The sequence below is a fragment of the Lissotriton helveticus genome, chromosome 5_1 (genome assembly GCF_964261635.1).
Source record: "Lissotriton helveticus chromosome 5_1, aLisHel1.1, whole genome shotgun sequence".
NCBI classification, from domain to species: domain Eukaryota; kingdom Metazoa; phylum Chordata; class Amphibia; order Caudata; family Salamandridae; genus Lissotriton; species Lissotriton helveticus.
This window is the reverse complement of record NC_136065.1, coordinates 667,942,242-667,963,784: the sequence shown is the minus strand read 5'-3', so window position 1 is coordinate 667,963,784 and position 21,543 is coordinate 667,942,242. Positions and strand designations below refer to the sequence as shown.

The following is a 21,543-nucleotide window of genomic DNA, read 5'->3' as shown; positions in this document are numbered from 1 at the left end:
TCAGATATCGTTTATATTGCAGTAAGAGCTTCCCAAACATGTGCAATAGTATTGTGTATGCAGTGGTGGCTAGCTTAACCCCATGGATGCTCAGCATATTCCCCTCCTGTGCTGAGAATTTGTAAATCCCATTATTCATGACGAGCTGGGCTCGTCATGAGCGTGCGAGGAGGCTACTTCATGACGAGCCCAGCTCCTCATGAGTGTGGAAGGGGTTAAATAAAAAAATGGTAGGATGCAAAGACGTATGTCTCATCATAAATTTGGGAGCACGACTGGTGTGGCACTTTGCTTGGATGTTCATGAGGAGAAAAAGGAAGGACTTCCTTCGTGCTTGTGGAACGCAACTCCAACCATTCCTGGAGCTGCACTCATGCTGTGAAAGCAGCTCCATGATTGGTGAGAGCAGGCTCGCCAAGCGCTCATTTTAAGGCTGGGGGCTTGTGCCAGCAACCCCCAGACTGTTTCACAGCCTTTGGAATGCTGTGTCTACAGTGCGCATATCGGGCCTGCCGGTGGAAGACGGCCGGCCAATCCTACAAGCGCACCGTAGGCCAGTGCTGTCATGCTGCATTTGCAGGATTCAGCTCCTCCCCCACACTCGCTTTGTTCACAGCTCAAGCCGTTGTGTTGTCAAATAAATAAAATGGCATTGATATGCCATTTTATTTATTTGTATTTGCCTGCTGCGCTCGCATCAGGCTGGGAGCCACTCCTCCGCCCCCATGGAGGAGATGCCCCTGTGTGTACATTTTATATTGCTCGAGGTGGACGAGCTCCTGAAAGCTCAAGCTCAAGCGAGATGTCTAGCTCTGACTGTCACTCATCTGAAGGTCTTCGTTGACCCCTTACGTTGCGCCATCATGTTGCTTCTGCCACCCAATACAGTCTAACCTCGTGCACCAATAACTTTAGAAAGGCATTGTATTTTGATGTAAAACAGACAAATATACCCAGTTTGTGTCTGAATTGCACAATGTGAATCAAGAAAACCTGTGATAAATCCTGGCTGCCAAGTTCGCAAAATGTATGACCCTAGGAAAATGTTTTATTTCACTGAGCCTCCTTTTTCTTCATTATCACATATGATAGCGCCCACAAGTATGTGAGTTCCAAGAGTGCGCTTTGTACCTCTTGACGTTGATTTAATAGAATATAATGTTGCTCCATCTGTAATAAGAATCTAGGCCACGTTTAGGATACCCATGACAAGTGACTTGCCTTTTAGTTCACTAATATCATTGTGGGGTGTGACCTGGGTTAGAATATTTCGAAGCTAATCACCCTTAATAAATACCTCTCAATGCTTCACGTGTTGAATACATACACTTTTTTTTAATTTTTAAGATGCTTCATAATATTTTACATGATATTTCAAGAAATAGAGTGTGCACTTGAGCTAAGCCAGACCCTTTGATTGGCTCTAGCTCGGCTTTCCCTGTTAATTTGTTGGCTCGCCCACCTCTACGCATTACATGAATTTGCAATGCACACACAGCAGTGCGGTACTGTACAAATGGAAGATGTGCCCTACACAAAAGATGGTAAAATAACACATTTCTGTTTTGAAAAACAGTAAGTTATTTTTATTTGCCAAGCATGACATGGGTATTTGGTCGTGTCTCAGCTGATTTGCTTCTATTCTGTTCCCACTGCACCAGGAAAAATGTATTCCTTTAGTCTCAAGAAAGAGTAGTTTGTCTCCAAATGTGCCACTGATCTAGTTGCTTTATCCACCACGTGGTCCTCTGAAATGTTGCCTGGGCCCTCTATGTGCGCCACCTGAACGACCTTGCTTTCAGTATTGCTCAGCGGTGGCTTGAAGGTTTTGGTGAGTAATGCCCCTGAGCCATCACACATTCTCTAAGCACTGCCCCAAGAATCCGATTTGAAGGGGCAGAGCCCCAAGATGGCTTTGAGAGTAACAGCCAGATTCAAAACGTTAAATCTATCTTTTAACATTGCACACGATTGCACAAAAATTGACAAATGGATCCTTGGGGGAGGGTTGATCTGTGTAATAACAAGGGTGCTCATCTGCAAGGATGGGCTGATACACCGACTGGAGTATACGTGAACAGACACACATGAATGATTTCAGGTCAGTGTCACGGAAAGGGAGTGATCTTTAATATTAAATGCTCAAATACTCCTATTAATATATATGGTTGCAATGCAGCCGTTGCTCTTGCTAGAATTAGACAGGATTTGGGGTATGTGGAAATGCTTAATTTTGAATATGTAATAAGCGTAGTTCTTAAAAGAGTTAAAGGATTTACAAATATTTTTAATGAGCAGTTATGTTTGTTAAAATTGTGGTTGAATCTTACCTTCATATGCAAACGAGATACTAGGCATGCGTAGTGTCCATACAGTTTCAAGGGTAATGCAGTGAACACTATTGCTAGTGTAAAGTATGTGTCTGCGGAAAAAATCCAGGTTCACTGCTACCAAACATTTCCTGTACTCTCCAGATATCCTTTGAGGGAAATTAAAGTTACAACATTAGCACAAATGTGTGAAATCAGAAATTACGCGTGACAGTCTCTTTCCTCATCACTAGTTCTAATATTGGATTCACATAGTCAGAACTGAACTACTAACTGGGCGTATGCATGAAACACTTAACAGAACTGACAGTCCCCAGGGGCTAAGCGTAATACTCACTGGTATAGCCACAATTATATTTTGTGGTGTTAGCCCAAAGGCACGGGCATCCTTGAGGAACAGAAGAGGACAAGCTACTTCAATAGTTAACAACAAGTGTCCCAGCTAAAAATAAACTTAAAAATGTCCCATTTTGGATACTGTGCCTTATACCACCCACTGCCCGTGTTCTGGGTGTTTTATAAAGAATCTATGACCCGGCCTGCTATTGGGAGGTCCTTGTTGCTGTCATTCTTTCCCTCTCCCTTTTACTGTGTTCCCTGATGAAGGTGTGGCCTACGATCCGGCCTAGCACCGAAACGCGCGTTGGCACTACAAGCTTGTCCTGCTATCTGCTCATCTAGTCTCCGACTGTTGTTGTGAGACTATTTTGGACTGGAGACCCTGTCTACTCTGGCAACTGAAGTGTGATATGTTTTGAATGTCTGATGATTGCATGTGCTTGGTCGAGTTGAACTGTGTGACTGAAGGGATGTGTGGGAAATTGGTTGAATGATTGAAACTTTATTTACGCTGTTGCTATCACGTACTGTTATTTTTTAAAAAGATGTTGACTTCATATTTATGTTTTGTATTATAATATATATATATATATATATATATATATATATATATATATATATATATATATATATATATATTTATTTAAAAAATGAAATAAAATTTTGAATACTCTTCTGATCATGAAAATTTGTTTGTGAGCTGGTTCTGATGAGCTTACTACTGACTATCCGATGTTTTGACTCTAATTGAGCCTGTTTCTGTATCCGAGGGGGCAGACTAATCTGTTGTATTTTATTGTTGATGGTACGACCCCACCCTCTGACTAATTGTACATTTGCAAGCTTACAGTCATTGAAAGGATGCCAAAAGATTACTGTAAGCTTGGTCAGCCCAAGTCAAAAAGGAAGATCATCCTTGGCTCATTCGGAAGTCATCTGATTAATTCAGCTCGGCTACTCCTATAACTATCTGGGGGAAGTAATCCCTAACCATCCTGAAGTATACCTGTAGGGCGAAATATTTAAATGAGATGACTCTAGAGTCATCACAGAAACTGCTCCAGGATGGGTCACTGATAACTTCAGTGGGAAACATGTGATGATTTACTACTGCAGAGTGATTCTGGGATGATTTCAGGATTAGGCTGCATTACTCCAGGAGGGGTTCCTGATTACCTCAGTGGAAAAGATGCGATGATCATTTACTAATGCAGGATGATCTCAGGATTACATTGGATTACTCTAGGATGACCCTAAGAGTATTTCAGGTTGGAGCTGTATTATTACAGAACGATCTTGTGATGACGTCAATATGTGGCTGCATTACTCACGGATGATCCAAGGATAAATTTAGAATAGGGCCGTATACTAACCTTATGGTGGGATGTATTACCCCAAAATTGGATCTGGCTGTATTACTCCATGATGATTTCAAGATGGGGATATATTACTCTAAGATGATCTTGAGTAGTAATTTTTAAACCATGTTTGACATACTGTGGAAGCTAAGAATTCCGCTTTTTTCGATAAGTTTGCCTGCAGAACAGTTCATTCTAAGAACAAAACCACAAACAACAGCTTCAAAAACTGTCTCCAAATAACAAAATGTTTAAAAAAAAGTGGATTCGTAGTCTGAACAGAAGAAAACCATTCACAAACTATTCAATGGAGATATGAGCTGCCCATTGGTAATCCAAATGGGTACCTAGCATCTAATCAGAAAGGCCTAACCAAAGAGAGCTATTCTGATTGCCTGAAAGCAGCGATTCAGAATAACGTAATAACGCGCTGTGGTTAGACTCTTCTGATTTGTATAGCGCGCTACTCACCCAGAGGGTCTCAAGGCGCTTGGGGGAGAGGGGTCCGCTACTGCTCGAACAGCCAGGTCTTGAGTTGTTTCCTGAAGGAGAGGTGGTCTTGGGTGCGGCGGAGGTGGATGGGAAGGGAGTTCCAAGTCTTGGCTGCCAGGTAGGAGAAGGATCTTCCTCCCATGGTGGCTCTTCGAATGCGTGGAACCGTGGCGAGGGCTTGGTTGGTCGATCGCATTTGGCGGGTGGGAGTGTAGAAGGTCAGTCGGTTGTTCAGGTACTTGGGTCCCAGGTCGTGGAGGGCCTTGTGTGCGTGGGTGAGGAGACAGAACGTGATTCTCTTGCTGACGGGGAGCCAGTGCAGGTCTCTCAGGTGTCCGGAGATGTGGCTGTGTCGGGGGATGTCTAGGATGAGTCGTGTGGAGGCGTTCTGGATGCGTTGGAGTCTTTTCTGCAGCTTGGCTGTGGTTCCGGTGTAGAGGGTGTTTCCGTAGTCCAGTCGGCTGGTGACGAGTGCTTGGGTGACAGTCTTCCTGGTTTCGGTGGGGATCCATCGGAAGATCTTCCGGAGCATTCGTAGGATGTTGAAACACGATGATGAGACTGCGTTGACTTGTCTGGTCATCGAGAGGGAGGAGTCCAGGATGAAGCCCAGGTTGCGTGCATGGTCCGTAGGTTTGGGTGCGCTGCCTAGGGCCGGGGGCCACCAGGAGTCGTCCCAGGCGGAGGTTGATGATCCAAGGATGAGGACTTCCGTCTTGTCTGAGTTCAGTTTCAGGCGGCTGTTCTTCATCCGCTCGGCTACTTCTTTCATCCCTTCGTGTAGGTTGGTTCTGGCGGTGGCAGGGTCGTTGGTGAGGGAGAGGATCAGCTGGGTGTCGTCGGCGTAGGAGATGATGTTGAGGTTGTGTTGGCGTGCGATGGCTGCGAGGGGGCTCATGTAGACGTTGAAGAGGGTGGGGCTGAGTGATGATCCTTGCGGTACGCCGCAGATGACTTCGGTGGCCTCGGATCTGAACGGGGGGAGGCGGACTCTCTGGGTTCTTCCGGCGAGGAACGAGATGATCCACTCCAGTGCCTTCTCTTGGATACCCACGTTGCTGAGGCGTTGTACTAGGGTGCGGTGGCAGACAGTATCGAATGCTGCGGAGAGGTCCAGCTGGATGAGGGCCGCTGTTTCCCCATTGTCGAGCAGGGTTCGAATGTCGTCCGTGGCAGCGATGAGGGCGGTCTCGGTGCTGTGGTTGGCTCGGAAGCCGGACTGTGAGTGGTCGAGGGATCCGTTCGTCTCGAGGAAGGTGGCAAGCTGTCTGTTGACGGTCTTCTCGATGACTTTGGCGGGAAACGGGAGGAGCGAGATGGGGCGGTAGTTCTTGGGGTCGGTGGGGTTTGCTGATGGTTTCTTCAGGAGGGTGCTGAGTTCGGCATGCTTCCAGCTCTCCGGGAAGGTGGCGGTGTTGAAGGAGCAGTTGATGATGTCCCAGAGTTGGGGTGCGATGGCGGAGTCGGCCTTGTTGAAGATGTGGTGGGGGCATGGGTCTGTTGGTGATCCGGAGTGGATGGTGTTCATCGTGTGGATGGTGTCTTCGGTGCTGACCGGGGTCCAGACGCGGAGGGTGGTGGTGGGGGGCGTTGGTTCTGTGGTTGGGTGCGTGGACTGTTTGCCGAAGCTGTTGTGTATTTCTGCGATCTTGCGGTGGAAGTACGAGGCGAGTGAGTCGCAGAGGTCTTGTGAGGGGGTGATGTCGTTGTTTCCGGCGCTGGGGTTGGAGAGCTCCTTGACGATGCTGAAGAGTTCCTTGCTGTTGTGTGCATTGTTGTCTAGTCGATCCTTGTATGCTGACTTCTTGGTGGTATGTATCAGCTGGTGGTGTTTGCGGGTGGCGTTCTTGAGGGCGGTCATGTTGTCTGTTGTCGGGGTTTTTCGCCAGGCTTTCTCGAGGGTGCAGCAGTTTTTCTTGGAGTTCTTGAGGTCGTCGTTGAACCAGGAGGCTCTCTTGCTTCCGGGCTTGCTGGGATGGTTTTTCAGGGGTGCGAGGTCATCAGCGCAGTTGGTGATCCACTGTGTGAGGTTGTTGGCTGCTTGGTTGGGGTCCGTAGATCTGGTGGGAGGGTTCTGGTTCCGTGATGTGGTGAGCTGGTTCGTGGTGATCTTGTTCCAGCTCCTGCGGGGAACCTGTTGTGGGAGGTGGTGAGTTGTGGAAGTCATTCACCCTAGCACTGTCCTTGCTCGTCAGTCACAGACTGTGATCGGAGGTATGGGCAGGTATTACCTCAGAAATTCATGGATCACCATGGGATACATTTTGCTGTTCACAAAGTTGTGTGCACAGGAAACAGAAGAAGAAACTGGAAAAGACAACTGTGCATGGAATTCAATTCAGGATATTACAGAAAATGTACCCAGCCTTACCTATGAGGACGTCAGGATATGTTTAAGTTACTCATGGGCAATTTCACAATTACTACTTTAAGAGTGTTCTGTGATCAACTTAATACTATCGGTGTGTTAAGTTAATACACAAAGCAGAGAACTACTAATATTATTGCACTCCTTTAAATCCTGTCTCACCTCTAATATTTAATTTTGATCTTTGTCAATCCAATCAAGTAATTTTGTTGATGGAAGTGTAACAATGCTAACACCTAAACTGTAAGTTTAGAGGTTAGCAACATTAGTGCAGGAGTGGTGTTGAGTGCGTAATTATTCATGCATATGACTTCTGAAGATATTGTGGTTGAGTGTCTTTAAGTAAGCCTCTAAGTTGGTTTGTGAGTGGTCAAGGGGGTCTACAGTTTAGAAGAGGAGTGAGTTGGTCTTGTGCTTGAGAGCTGTAGAAGTAGCTAATTGTTCATGGTTTGATCAAATGCTGTGAGCTGCCATGGAATATGCAAATTAAGAAAATAGTGCTTTGTGTGGCTCTGGGGCAATTTGAGTGCCTTTAGTATGTAGTTCTAAGGAGGTCTGATACCTGAAGTGGTCCTGGATGTGTGTGAATAACAGCTTAGGTTCTAACAGGCTGTGAACGATTATATAATATATGTGGGTGGAGGCAAGCAAATGTCTGATGGTCAGTGATGTGTTGAGTGGGTGCTGTGAGTGACTGCAGGTAACTAGTGCAACTGTGTTATGTTATGAGTCAAATTCAGTAGTGCATGTAGTGTGGGTGTAGAGGGTTTTGAGTACTGTGAATGGCTCCAGGAATGTTGCCGGGGATATTGCAACTGACTCAATAACATTCTTGGGCTAGGGTGATGAGTTATGATTTGTGTTGTGAAGGACTATTAGTGAGTGATGTGGGCTGCAATTGATGTGAAGTAGTGAATGAGCGTTGTAAGTTGCTAAGTTGTGAGTGACTGAAGCTTGTGATGTCAAAGAAAAGAAAAGAGTGGCTTGGTAATGCTGTGTGAGGCAACTAGGGTTACCCAGAGCTGTGGGTGAGATGTAACTGAATGGCATGAGCACGTTTGACATTGCGTAAGTGGATGTAGCTTATTACTGTTGTGAGCAAAGCATTTGAGCATTTGATTGTGGCTAGTGTTGCTGGTGGGTGAAGTGAATGAGTGGTGTTTCTGACTAGCTGAGAATGAATGATGCCTGTAGATGAAGGTGAGTGGTTCTTCTGAGGAGTGGTGTAGCGACTAAGCAGTAAAGTGACAGAGGGGAGTTGATACTGGAGAGGTGTGTAAGTGAATGAGGTTTTGTGCAATGTCAAGGAATATGAATGCCAGAGTAATGTGCATGTGGTAAAATTACTGGTTGAGATGAGAGGTGGTTGTGGGGTCATTTCATCCAGTGTTTGGGTGATAGTGTAAGTAGTTGGTGCTGAAAGAAAGTGCAAATGCAACTGTCTAAAGACAGGTGAATGGCTGGAGTGGCTGGTGCAGTAAGTGGTGTCAGGAGCATAGTGGTGTTCTGAAAGGATGAATGGTGTTGAGTGTAACAGAATGTGTGTTGTCAGTGAAAGGGTTATGAGTAAGGTGCTATTGTATCTTGTATGTGTTTAGTGTTAATTGGATGATGGGGAGTCAATGGTGTAAATAAGTGGTATGAGTGGGTTATCTATTTTGCTGATGTTACTGTGTAGTGTTGCAAGTGGTTGAATGGTGCTTTGTGATGGTGAATAAGTGATTAGTGTTGTGAGACAGTCTCACAAGCAGGGCTTCATCGTGGTGGAGACCTATCCACCTCATCTACGCCTACACAGGGATTTACATAGGCCAGGTCCTGACATGCCTGACTTTAAAATGGTGGCCTCCGCTGCCTTTGTTTCTCTGTCAGCAACTATGACAGACCCCAGTTCCTTCTCAGATACCGAGCTGGACTACAGCAAGCGTCGCCATCTCCGCCTACACGTGGATTTCAGCAGCAACGTCATCCAGCGGAGATGTTTCCCTGAGCGTGGAGTCCCAGCAGGGTGGCCTCTCCTCTATCCTCTATTGGGGACTTGGTATTCTATGTTTGACTATGCAACTGTAGCTAATATACCTACTCTAAATTGATTATTCTTGTTTTTCCCGACCGCTTAGACCTGAGCAACATGGCTGATGCCCGGTGGAGCTCTTAGATAGCTGCAGAGGAGATTGGCCCCGGCTTCACCCCCTTGACCATCACCTACCCAGCCGGACATTGGGCATAGTTCACCTTGTCTCCCCGCTGTGTCTTCAGCTACCTCTCTGGCTTGTTTCTATTCTTTTACTTCTATCCTCGTAGCCTATACATCTATTCTAAACTGTTTTTCCCGAATGTTGAGACTTGAGCACCATGGCTGATGCCCGATGGAGGTGCTAGACAACTAATGAGGAGATTGGCCCTGGTTTCTTACTCGACCGTCACCTACCCAGCCGGACATTGACCACAGTTCTTCCTCGTCTCCCTGCTATGGCTTCTTCCTCCCCTCCTTTCCTATGAATTCTCTCAACCTCATTGTTTGTTTACTGTACATTATTACGTTATTGCAATTGATGTATTTTCTAACGCAATGTTCCTCTGTTATAACGCTCTGATACCTAGGGGTCTAGCCAGCGCTTTATACTCATTTTGATGTACCTTCTAATGCAACGTTCCCCTGGTTAAGCGCTCTGATACCTCCGGGTCTAGATAGCGCTATATAACCGTTGCAAATCAAATAAACTAAAAACTGTTTTTTCCTGAACTCTGAGACCTGAGCAACATGGCGGATGACCGGTGGAGCTGCTTGACAGCTAATGAGGAGATCGGCCCTGGTTTCCCCCTTGACCGTCACCTACCCAGCCGGACATTGGGCATAGTTCGTCCTCGTCTCCCCGCTATTACTCCTTCCTCCCCTCCCTCCTACGAATTATTGAAACATTGTTTATGTGCACTGTACCTTACTATGCTCTTGTATCTGATGTAAAATGTAACGCAATGATCCTAAATGTAAAGCGTTCTGATGCCCTCTTGGGTCATGTTCGCGCTATATAAAACTTTATGAAATAAGATAAAAATATGAGAAGTGTTCTAAGTGAGTGCAATGCACTGTTAGCATGTGGTTGACTGAGCTCTGCTGCACATGGCTAACTGAAGTTATGTGAAATAAAGTTGATGTAAAATAAAGTTTGTTGCCTGTGCTCCTGAGTGGCATTTCCATACCAATTCCTAAGCCATGGTCAGTGATATTCAGAGAAAAAATAGTCCAAGGAGTGCATTTACGAGCCATTTTGAGCCACTTCCGTCACCAGGAATGTGTTGCGTGGAACGTCAAAATGGCACCTTTTACTTTAATTAGTAATTTGACTGTATGTTTCCATTGAGGCCAGAAGTACCAGATGATTAGGTCTTATGCATGGAAAGATTGTTACTGCTTGTATGCAAAAGAGCTTGAGACAGAGGACACCATGGAGCAATCAAATTCTAACTCTACTTTTTTGAGTAGCAACTGATCTTAATTCTAACTCCACAGTCTGTTAGAATACAGATGTGCAAGTAAAGTGTGATTAGCCAGTCTCCTCAAAATGAAACTTAATTTTCTAGTAATGAATGTTCGTATATCCTGAACCAATTAAGTAACTTCTAAGATACTCCAGAATTCATAATTCATAATTATCCTTGTGCTTGTTTAGAAGACGAAAATGGTTTTAGCTGGTCTAGTCAGAATCGCAATAAGATTGAAAGATCATCCTTCAGATTACCTTAATCTAGACTAAGATGGAGTTGGAACATTTCAATTAACAGTCTTGTGCACAAGCTTCTTTTTAGAAAGTCTATCTAGGCATTAAAGTAAAATGTATCAACATCAATCAAAAGGCAAACACCGCAGAAGCTTTCCTGAGACTGGCTGAAGGACCCATATTGGAATCAGAAGTCAAATATATAAAAGAAATTGGCAATCATCACTCCACTTTAGCCATAATTTTGCATATGAACTGCATTGTATTCCCTTTTTCATTAATATTGAATAGAGCATTGAGTACATACAATATTGAGAGTTTTCACTGATCTTTTCTCATGGTTACCTGTCCTTAAAGCAGAGTCTACTAGAAAAAAGCTGGTCCTATTGTTTCTTTATCCTTGAGGGATCGGTTCTTTGTCCATAATCCTGAAGGGAAGGATGGCTTCTCTGTTCTTGATCAGAAGATGGAAAGCCAGAAACAAGTACTTCATTATATTGTTGAGGAGAATTTGTGCTTCTTTAGTGTACTGTACAGAACATTTGGAAATATCTCTATTGTAATACTCAAAGGCACTTCCACTGAATATGTGATGTTACAACGCATGCGATACATCGCATGCCATTACAACGCGGTCGTTAAAACGACCGCATTGTTACATCGCGTACCATTACAATGCAAGTTGTTACAACGACTTGCTGTAGGGGGCGCTGGATGTTGGAATAGTATAATTTACTATTCCAACTCCAGTCTGTGCAACAGTAGGGAAGGTGTTGGATTTTAAATCCAACACCTTCTGCCCCCTACAGCAGGTCGTTGTAACGACTTGCGGTGTAATGGTTTGCAATGTAACAACACAGTTTTTGTAACAACCGCGTTGTAATGGAATGCGTTGTATCGCGTTCATTGTAAATTATGTCTCCCCACTTCCACTGAATGTCCTTTCCATTCTGAGCAGCATTCATTAGTTAGTTGTAATGACATGGGACAAGGAGCTTCACTTACATGCCGTCCTTCCTCCAATATCAGTTTCCTGTGTTCCAGTACTAGCTCAGCGAGTGCTTTTGTTTAATGTCTTTCGTTGATGCTGTAATCTTCTGAAATCAGAGCTTACCATACATTAATATTTCTCATAGAATGTCAGGTTCATGTTGTTTTTCCTTGTTTTCATTATTTTCGGCCTGTACTAAGGTTGTGTGTTTAGATGTTACCAAAAACAGGCAGATGATGTTATGTATAATATAATAAATGATAAACTGCTCCCTAGAGCAGTGGTTTGTTCAAGTTGCATGGAAACTATGGTTCCCATAAAAACAAAACAAAAGGGGTGGCGGTGAATTAAATTATATATCTTCAGGTAATGATTTGATTTTTTTTTTATCATGCTAGATAAAAACCGCCAAGGGGGTGAAAGAAGTATATTTGCAGCAGCTGAGGAGCCTTCAGTACTTGGAGCGCTACGTCTACCTCATCCTTTTTAATGCCTACCTGCATCTGGAGAAGAAGAACTCTTGGCAAAGGCCATTTAGTGTCTGGATGTGTGAGGTGAGATATGCCAAATCATTCTTTAATTGTATTTTCAAGATGTGTTGAACCTCTCAAGTCTATAAATTTGACAGGTTTAGCAAGCATAGTTGAATATAGATCAGACCCCCACTAATGTATATGTATTGTAATATAGAGCAGTATAGCATTTCAATTTAACTGGTTTGCCATAGTTGAACCCCGAAATGCCCAAAAATGAATATAGTAAAAACATGTTATTTTGTTGCATGAAAACTTCAAAAGCCAGATTTGGAGTCATATCACTGAGACCACCAATCTCAAACAAGTAAAAGTTAATCAAATCTCAAATCACAACTAATTAGAGTTTGAGCTGATTTGAATCATGCCATCACAATCCCTATATGCAAAAGAATGAATGAGACTATTTGGATGAGCGCAGCAGCTACTACACAAGGAGGTGTCCCCGCACTGATGAGGCATGATGGTTGCTTATCCATAGGAAAGACAATAAAGGCAGCAATACAAAGTCAACAACGCAAAGAAAGATTTAAAACATGTTGGTAAATAAATGTCTTGAATTATTTTCAGAATATTTTGAGACTAGGTTTGGAGTGATGGGTAAGCTGCAAGGTATTCTACTCCTTCAGAAGGGATGAGATCCCAAGCATCTTTGGTCACCTATTATTTGTCCAACCTACAGTGGACCCAAACATAATGGCTTTAGTTTTGTCACTGTTTAAGAACAAGGAATTATAGTTCGCCCCGCTGGAAACTTCCATAAGACAATATCTGAGATTTCGAACAGCCTCGTTTGAGTTTCCATCAGATTTTTGAGGTACCCAGGTAGATATTTCCTTGGCTGTGGATCTGTAGTTAGTCAGAATTATGAATGATAAATTCCTACCTAAATTCGAGGTGTAACATGCAGTTTAAGTCAAAACCCGCAAAAAGGAGGAAAAATATTTCTGGACTTTACTTGCAATCCAAGTTGAGGTTAGCATTGCAGTAAGGTGTAGTATCAGATGGTAGCTAAGGGTACTGAAAGATCTAACAAATTTACAGCAGCCACTTCACCTTCATTCAACATAAGTGTACTCTCATGCATGACTCTGCCTAGTACTGTTTTAGTATAAAGGCCTTTACAGAAATCTGATTGAACTGTATAAAAGAGTTGATGAAATTCCAGAAAGTGGGTCAGATGTTTGTTGATTAAGGTTTCACCTAACTTTGCAAAGAAGTGGAGAAAAGAAATAGGCCAACAATTAGAAATTTCATTTGGATCTAGTCGTAATTCCTAAGTAACAGTGAGACAATAGCTTGTTTCCCTTTTTTGGATACCTTCCAGATGTTAGTGAGACGTTATAAAGAACAGTCATTGGATATAAAATAGAATTAGCAACTTTCTTTAGCTGCTGTACTGAGCAGACAGTAAACTTTAACTTTTTTGTCCTTCACACTTATTCATGAAGGAATCTGTGTATCAGAGTAGTACAATCTCATCTAATTTGCCCGTACTCTGTTTTACAGAAACGTACCTATTTCGGTTTCTCAAGTCAATAAATTTAGTGGCAGGAAATGTTGCTGGTATAGGTTTGCTGTTTTATAGTTCATGTTGGACTGTTGCGTTCACTTTTGAGCTTGTTTTCTGTTTTACCGTATTTTTTTTTTAAACAGTTTTTTATTAGATTTTGCCGTATTTGGTTTGCAAAACATATATCGCCGTTATTAACATATATGAATATACATGCGATGGATATGTTACACATTCTTCATTCCATTTTCACAGGGTCGTTACACAATAAGTACATTTAATTTTCAACCCGCAGTGTTGGTAACAATTTGGCTCTCTGAGCAGTAGTGTGAAGCACACTCACCCAGCCCTCCCGGAATTTCAAACTCTTTTTAGGTTTGCACATTTTGGCGTCAACATTCAGAACAATTCGTAAAAATATAGTAGCAGTGCTGTGGTCCCTTCTGTCCTCCACTGTATCAACCTAATGTGAGTATGGGAGGAATAGTAGGCAAGGAATGTGATGACAGGGGATGAGCCTCACGGGAGTCCACGGATACTAGGATGGTGTATTATTATGTTTACTGCCCCCGTGTGTTGTCTTCAGCAGCTTACGCAGTATGTGTGAAAAGATACGCTTTCAGAGGGTCCCAAATGTCCTTAGGGAGTGAGGCTCTAGGGAGTAAGTCTGCATAGTTAGAGAACTGCTCCTGACAATATATAAAATCAGTGAGCCAGTCTTTGTATTTCGGTGGGCGTCCTCAGTCCCATCGACACGCAATTAGGCTCTTCGCCATGAGTAAGGCTATGCCGAGATATTTGCGGTACGGTTTGGCAACATGTTTTGTGTAGCCGAGCAAGGCGATCAAGGGGTGCGCTCTAGGGCTTGCATGTCATCTGGTCCAGGGCATCAAACACAGTATCCAAGAACTTGTGCACTTCGGGACATTCCTAGGCCAAGTGTAAAAAATCTGCCTATGGGGCTCTACATCGCTTGCATTGATCGGAGTCTGACAGTTTGTATTTATGTAATTTTGCCAGAGTGTAATATAAGCGATGTAGAAATGTGTAGTGCGTGATACGTAGCCTATGGCTGGCAGCAATTTGCTCTGTATGTTTGCAGCAGTATGTCCATTGTTCATCATTAAGTACATATCCCAATTCTGTATCCCATTTCAATCTGGCAGGGCATGGGGTTCTCTCTTGTGTCGTGTGCACCATGTGTTATAGTGTAGAAACCATGTGTCTCGGGGAGTCGTCTCGTAATACACACTGCAGAGGAGCAAAGGTGGGGGGCTTGTGTGGGAAAGCTGGCGATAACGTACGGAGGCCTTGCACAAACCAGACTTCTAAGGGAGTTCACTTCTAAGGGAGTTGGTTGGGCCTCCTTAAATATGTGGGTTAGTGTTCGTAGCTCCCCCTTATGGTATAGGTCACCCCATGTGGAGATGTTGGTCCGTCACAGGAGCTGTTGGAAACCTTTTGCCTGGAGGAGTTGCATTCGGGGATGGTATGTCAATGGGAGCAGTGGGGAGTAGAGCATAGGGCAGTTTAGTAGGGTCAACATGCAATGCCATGCGTTCAGTGTGTAAACGAATGTGGTGGGCGCTGTGTCACGTCGGGCAGGGTGAGTGAATATTACTCCGTCCAATGGTATGGGATCTGCCAGCCAGTATTCTACCGCAACCTGTAGCGGGAGGATGGAAACAATAATAGGCATAGTGTGCTTGTCCGCGAATGTAATACAGCTCAAAGTCCGGGATGTCAAAGCCCTCCTGTGCATAGGGCCTAGTAAGTACCCCCCATTGCAATCAGGGTTGCATGCCCCCCCCATACTAGTCTGATCATTTCGATTTGCAACATTGTGAAAAAGGTCCATCCGGGATTATATGGAATATTGAGGAATAGATATAGCACTTGGGGAAGAACCACCATCTTGATCAATGAAGCCCGCCCCGCCATCAAGAGGGGCAAGGAGATCCAACGTGTGACATTGTCTGCAATACGATCCAAATCTCTACCATAGTTTAACCGCATAAGCTCATCTATGTCTGTGGTGATGCGAATCCCTAGATAGCGCATGTCTGAGTGACACCACTCCAGAGGGTAGTCCTAAGGGGAACAGGACTGGCGCAGGGGTGAGGGGTAAGATTTGCGATTTTCCCCAATTTATGTAAATCCCTGACATTTTAACATGGGAAAAGTAACGCAAAAGTGGCGCAAGGAGCTTGTAAATCTGCCCCAATGAATTCACGGAGAAGTGGATTAAGGTTAGTCTGTGGGTCACGAACATATAGAGTTATCATCTGCATAAAATGATAATAACATTTGGCGCATAAAGCAACGCTTTGTCTTGATGGTGTTGGCGCAGCTTGGCTGCCAAGGGTTGTATTGCTACAGCAAACAATATAGGAGAAAGCGGGCACCCCTGTTGTGTGCCCCTGGTGATGGAAAGGGCAGGCGATATATGACCATTAATGCAGACCCTGGCTTTCGGAAGGTTATAAAGCAGCTTAATCCAAGAAAGAAATATTGGGGAAAAGCCCATACACTGTAGGACTCCCAGTAAGTTATCCCACTCTACTGAATTGAACGCCTTAGTAGGAAAACTGCTGCTAATGGCAGGCCGGGGTCCACATTGTGGAGGATTGCAAACAGTTTGTAGGTTGTAGGTGGTCGCTCTGCCGGGTATAAAGCCGACTGATCCGGAATGGCTAGTTCGTCCATGATGAAGTTTAGTCTGTTTGCTATGACCTTCATCAGGATTTTTGTGTCACAGTTGATAAGTGATAGCAGTCTGTATGAGTCACAGTATAGAATGGATTTCACTTGTTTCGGCAGAGAGATGATGTGCGCCTCTCGTATAGATGGGGGGAGTCTGACGTTATCTAATGCATCTTCTAAAACCTCTTGGAGGATGGGGGCCAGCAATTCAATATACGTTTTGTAGAATTCTATAGGGAGCCCGTCCAATCCCGGTGTTCTCCCTGATTTCATATGCATTATGTTTTCCCTTATTTCGTCCAATTCAAATGGGCCGCTAAGGAATTCCCGTTGAGCGTCGCCCAGCCACCCCAACGCTACGTCTTCTAAATAGGCATTGAGATCGTGTTCATTGTGTCTCTGTGATGTGTACAATGAGGCGTAATGTGTAGTAAAGGTGCATAGTATGTCCGCATTATTCCTGTACATGACATCCCCTGGAACTCCAAAACGGTATTTGTGAAATGTGGTCTACGTATTGTGTCTGCTGACACCTTCCCGGGTCGTTCTCCTTCTCCATATCTCCTTGCAACCCAGTGCTTGCCTCTATATTTCATTTCTCTGTCAGCAGTGTCAGTGTATTCAGGGATTTTGTCTCTAAGTTCTCGATTCCCTTTTTTGTCAGTGGTGGTACTAAGCCGTGTCTCTAATTGTTTAATCTCCATTTCAAATTTTTTCAGGGACCTCTGTATGTCTTGTAGTACGCCCGAGCTTTTGGATATGCAGAACCCTCTAATTGTGACCTCGAAGACCTCTCAAACTGTTTCTATGCTGTCCACAGATCCCTTATTTCTCTGTAAAGTTCCTGTATTTCTTGTCCCAGTTTTTCGTGATACACTGGATCCAGCAGTGTTAGTGGCTGTAACCGCCAGGTCCTTATTGGGGGTCATACCAGGGGGGTTAAATAATAGGCTTACTGGAGCGTGGTCCGAATACGTTCTGGCTAGATGTTTGGTCATGACAATCAGAAGGCCTAGGCCTCGTGTAACCAGGAGGTAGTCCAGGCGGGCCCATAACGCAAACTGAGTTGCGTGGCGTGTGCCTTCAGTTGTATGTGAGTTTGAGTTTGAGTTTAAAATATTTATATAGCGCACTTTCACCAGCGGTTTCATGGCGCTGCAATAGACAGATCTCCAGTGTGGAGGTGGGGGAAGCAGAATAGAAAAGGGGAGACACCAAGAGGTTTAGTTAAAACATTTGACAAATAGGTGGGCTTTAAGTTGCTTCCGAAATTGAGGGTACAGAGTTATAGATCTGAGCTCAAAAGGGAGGGAGTTCCTCCCCATTTCTTCCTCCGAAAGCGGGGGACTGAAAGCAGGAGTTGCGAGGAGGAGCGTAATTCTCTGGTTGGAACATAGGGAATAATTTCAGATGTTATAAAGGCCGGAGGCGCGCCCAGTCGTGCTTGAAAGATGATAGACGCAAGTTTAAACTGGACGCGTTCACGGACCGGAAGCCAATGTAGAGATCTGAGAAGAGGAGTTACATGGTGAGATTTCGGGAGATTGAACACCAATCGTGCCGCCTGGTTCTGGATTAGTTGCAGCCGCCGTAGACTATATGCAGGGATCCCCGCATATAGGGCGTTGCCATAATCCAGGCGGGAAATGACCATTGCCAGGATGATTAGTTTCAAGGCATCGAAGGTAAAGAAGCGGGATACCTTGCGGATGGTGCGTAGTGACAGGAAGGAAGAGGACACCACGGAACTGACCTGGGAGTGAAGAGTGAGCTGAGAGTTGAGTTTGATACCTAAAGTTTTGACTGAGGTAGAGGGGACCGGGGGAGAACCTAGGGAAGGGGGCCAAAAAAGTGAGGACCAGGGACTGGAGCAACCACCTGTTAACACCAGCTCGGTCTTATCCGGGTTAAGCTTCAGGTGGTTGTAATTCATCCAGTCCTGGATAAAAATCATAATAGATTGGAAATTGGAGATGGAAGTCGGGGAAGAGGTAAGGTTGAAAACAAGTTGAAGGTCGTCAGCATAATTGTATATGCTGACGTCCATTTGTTGTAGTGAAAAAATAAGAGGGGCAATATAAAGGTTGAACAAGAGGGGTGAAAGGGAGGAACCTTGGGGGACCCCGCACTGGACTTTCTGGAAGTCCGCAGAAAAATCTCCCAGGCGAACCGCCTGGGTGCGGTCCCTCAGGAAGGAGGATAGCCATACCAAAGCGGAACCTCTGATCCACGCCGCCCTGACACGGGAAAGTAAGATGGTATGATCAACCGTGTCAAAGGCGGCTGAAAGATCGAGGAGAACTAAGGCCTGGGCCTGGTTGGTATCCATTCCCTCCCTGAGGTTGTCGAGGACCGAGAGAACTACGGACTCCGTAGAGTGCGCGGGGCGAAAACCGGCCTGGCGGGGGGCAAGAATCCCATACTCCTCCACAAAAGTGCTCAAGGACCTGGTGACATGGCGTTCGAGTACCTTCGCCAAGAATGGTAGGATGGAGATAGGGCGGTAGTTGGCGGGGATCGAAGGATCTGCGCCCGTTTTTTTTAAAATGGGGACAATAACAGCGGTCTTCAGTGGGTTGGCTACAACCCCCTGAGAAAGGGAGCTGTTAAGGAGGTGAAGGGCAGGGTCTGGACAGGTTGTATAGATATGACGGAGGATGTGTGCAGGGCAGGTGTCTAGTGGGGATCCGGATTTGACAAGAGGAATTATTGAAGCCATGGAGTCTTTAGTCAGAGGAGGAAAAGCATTGAGTTGTACTTTGGGAGGGGGACACTGGGGGTCGACAAAGGTCGGGGGGGTGGGGGGATGTTGGCTTTAATAATGGCAATCTTCTCGATAAAACAATTATTTAGAGAGTGGCAAAGGTCCTGGGACGGGGAGGGCTTAAGAGATGCCCTGTCGGAGAAAGCCAAGTTGTGAACAATCGAGAAGATTTCCCTCGGTTTATTCTCAGCTGCTTGGATCTTTGCAGAAAAGTAGGCCGTTTTTGCGGCCAGGATGGCCTTCTTATATCGAGCAAGGAGAATGGTAAACTCAGCTCTAAGTGAGGGAGAGTAGTTCCTCCTCCAGGCACGCTCGGCGCGGCGTACTGCAAGTTTGGTAGTTTTGAGATCCTCGTTGAACCATAAGTTGGCATCTTTCCCCCGTTTAGATGATACCCGCTTCAATGGGGCGATTGAATCGCAACAAGAGGAGAGCCAATGTTCAACGGCAGCGGCCTGAGAAAGGGTGGACAGGCCTTGTAGGGTAGGGTAGGAAGAGGCTAATAGCGCAGATAGATTCTCCAGGTTCACTCGGCTCCATGAGCGGACCAAGACATTCTTTGGGAGCGGGGGCCTGGTAGGGGGATTGATGGGAAGGGTGAACGCGATCAAGTGATGGTCGGACCAAGTGCAAGGCGAGACAGTCAGAGAGTCTATTGGGCAGTTCAAGGACCAAATCTGGTCTAAGATGTGTCCTTTGACGTGAGTGGGGGAGTAAACATGTGGTACAAAATTAAGGGATAGGAGTGTATCTGAGAATTCCCTGGAGGAACTGCATTCCGCGGGATCTGAAGGCCAAAAGTTAAAATCTCCCAGTAGTAGAATCGAGGAGTTATTGACCGTCAGTGTGGAAATTACCTCCTGAAAGTCGGTGGAGGAAAGAAAGAGGAGATTGAGGGGGCCGGTAAGTGAGGACACAAGTAAGAGGGGGGTTGATAGAAGTAGTACGGATGACTAGGTACTCTGTTGTGGCAATATCTGGCAGAGGAAGGCATTGAAAGGGGAGGTCGGACCGGGCGATCACTGCTACACCGCCCCCATTTCTTCCGTTGGAACGATCTGCTCGAAGAGCGTAATATGGAGCAGGAAGAGTGGCCAGTAGGGAAGGGAGAGAATCCTCGCTGAACCACGTCTCAGTTAAAAAGAGGAGATCAGGTGCGTGAAGGTCAAGCAGTACCCACAGTTCGTGTGAGTGGGCTACTGCTGACCGGGTGTTAAGGTAATAGGCCGAGAGAATTTTAGGGGAGACTGGGCTGGCGTCGTCTCTGGGAGAGTGAGAGGGAGTGGGGGGAGCCAGGGGATAGGGAGATGAAGAGGCCAGGGAGAGGTTAAGAGTAGAGATGAGAGAGCGTGTGGAGGCAGAGAGAGGCCAGGGGCCCTGTAAACTGCGAAGTTGGAAAGCGGAGTAGGTGATGGTTTGAGCAGGGTGGCATGCCCCTAGCCCCGGTCGGCCGCGGACGGGCGCAGACGGGCGCAGACGGGCTTTCCTTTGGCGCGCCCGCTGCGCCCGTCCGCTGCGCGGACGTGGAAGGCACATGGTTTAAGTAAGAGGGAAACAGGAAGGGGCGTGGCCTGTTGTGTAGGGGGCCTGGCCTGACCAGGCTTCCCCTGAATAGCGTTAGGGATTGTAGGCGGCCCACAACAGTGTTCAACTCGGCTGTGCGGGAGGGTGCCTGCGAGGAAAGTGAAGTTTTAAAAGCACAAGTAAATACACACAATTTTTAAAAAAGATTCCGTTGCTCCGGCTTTCCGCCTCAGGAGTTACTGTCTAGTGGGTTGAGGTACCGCCAAGCATCTATTATACCAATGGCTTTCATTATGTTGCGCAGCGCTTTGTATGAGCCAGAGTAATGATGCAGGGCAGGGTTGGAACTGTCCATTGTAGGGTCTAGAGGGACATTGAAATCCCCCCAGATGAGATGAGTGGAGCCGATCTCTAATATTTTCCCCCATAATGTAGTGAAAAACTCGGGCGAATCTATATTGGGGCCATAACAGCAAGCCAGGGTAATGGAGTCCGTTCCAAGTCTGCCCCAGATCAAACAGTAGCGACCATGCTGATCTTGCGTCGAGCCTATCAGGGCAAAAGGAAAGCCTTTTGTTTTATAATTATTGTTGTGGGTGGTCACTTTTGTTTGGAGTTGGGAGGTTGTGTCTTCGTTATCTGAAATACGACGTTCTGTCTCTTTTATGCACTCTTCATGGCCTTCCAATTTATGCACTATGGCATCCATGCGGTTTGACATAGAATCCATTTTGTCAGCAATGGCGGCTAGAACTTGTCGCACTTCTAGTAGTAGGGCTTTCATGTCATCTTCAGGCGCAAGAGCCGATTCCGATGCTGGTGCTTCGGTGTTTGACCTGGCGTCTTCTTGTTGCATGCGCCCCCCCTTTCTGGCATCAAACATAAGTCTTGGTTGTTTCGGTCTGC

At 45.5% G+C, this 21,543-nt stretch overlaps 1 protein-coding gene across 2 annotated transcripts in view; it reads left to right on the top strand.

The window, feature by feature from the left end:
- PALD1 (phosphatase domain containing paladin 1) overlaps window positions 1-21,543 on the top strand; it is a 975,161-nt gene that overhangs the window by 871,270 nt on the left and 82,348 nt on the right. For both annotated transcript variants that reach the window (XM_078643067.1, XM_078643068.1), the window contains exon 19: window positions 11,999-12,154. In XM_078643067.1, coding sequence (XP_078499193.1) covers window positions 11,999-12,154 — 156 coding nt within the window. The remainder of the gene's footprint in view (window positions 1-11,998; window positions 12,155-21,543) is intronic.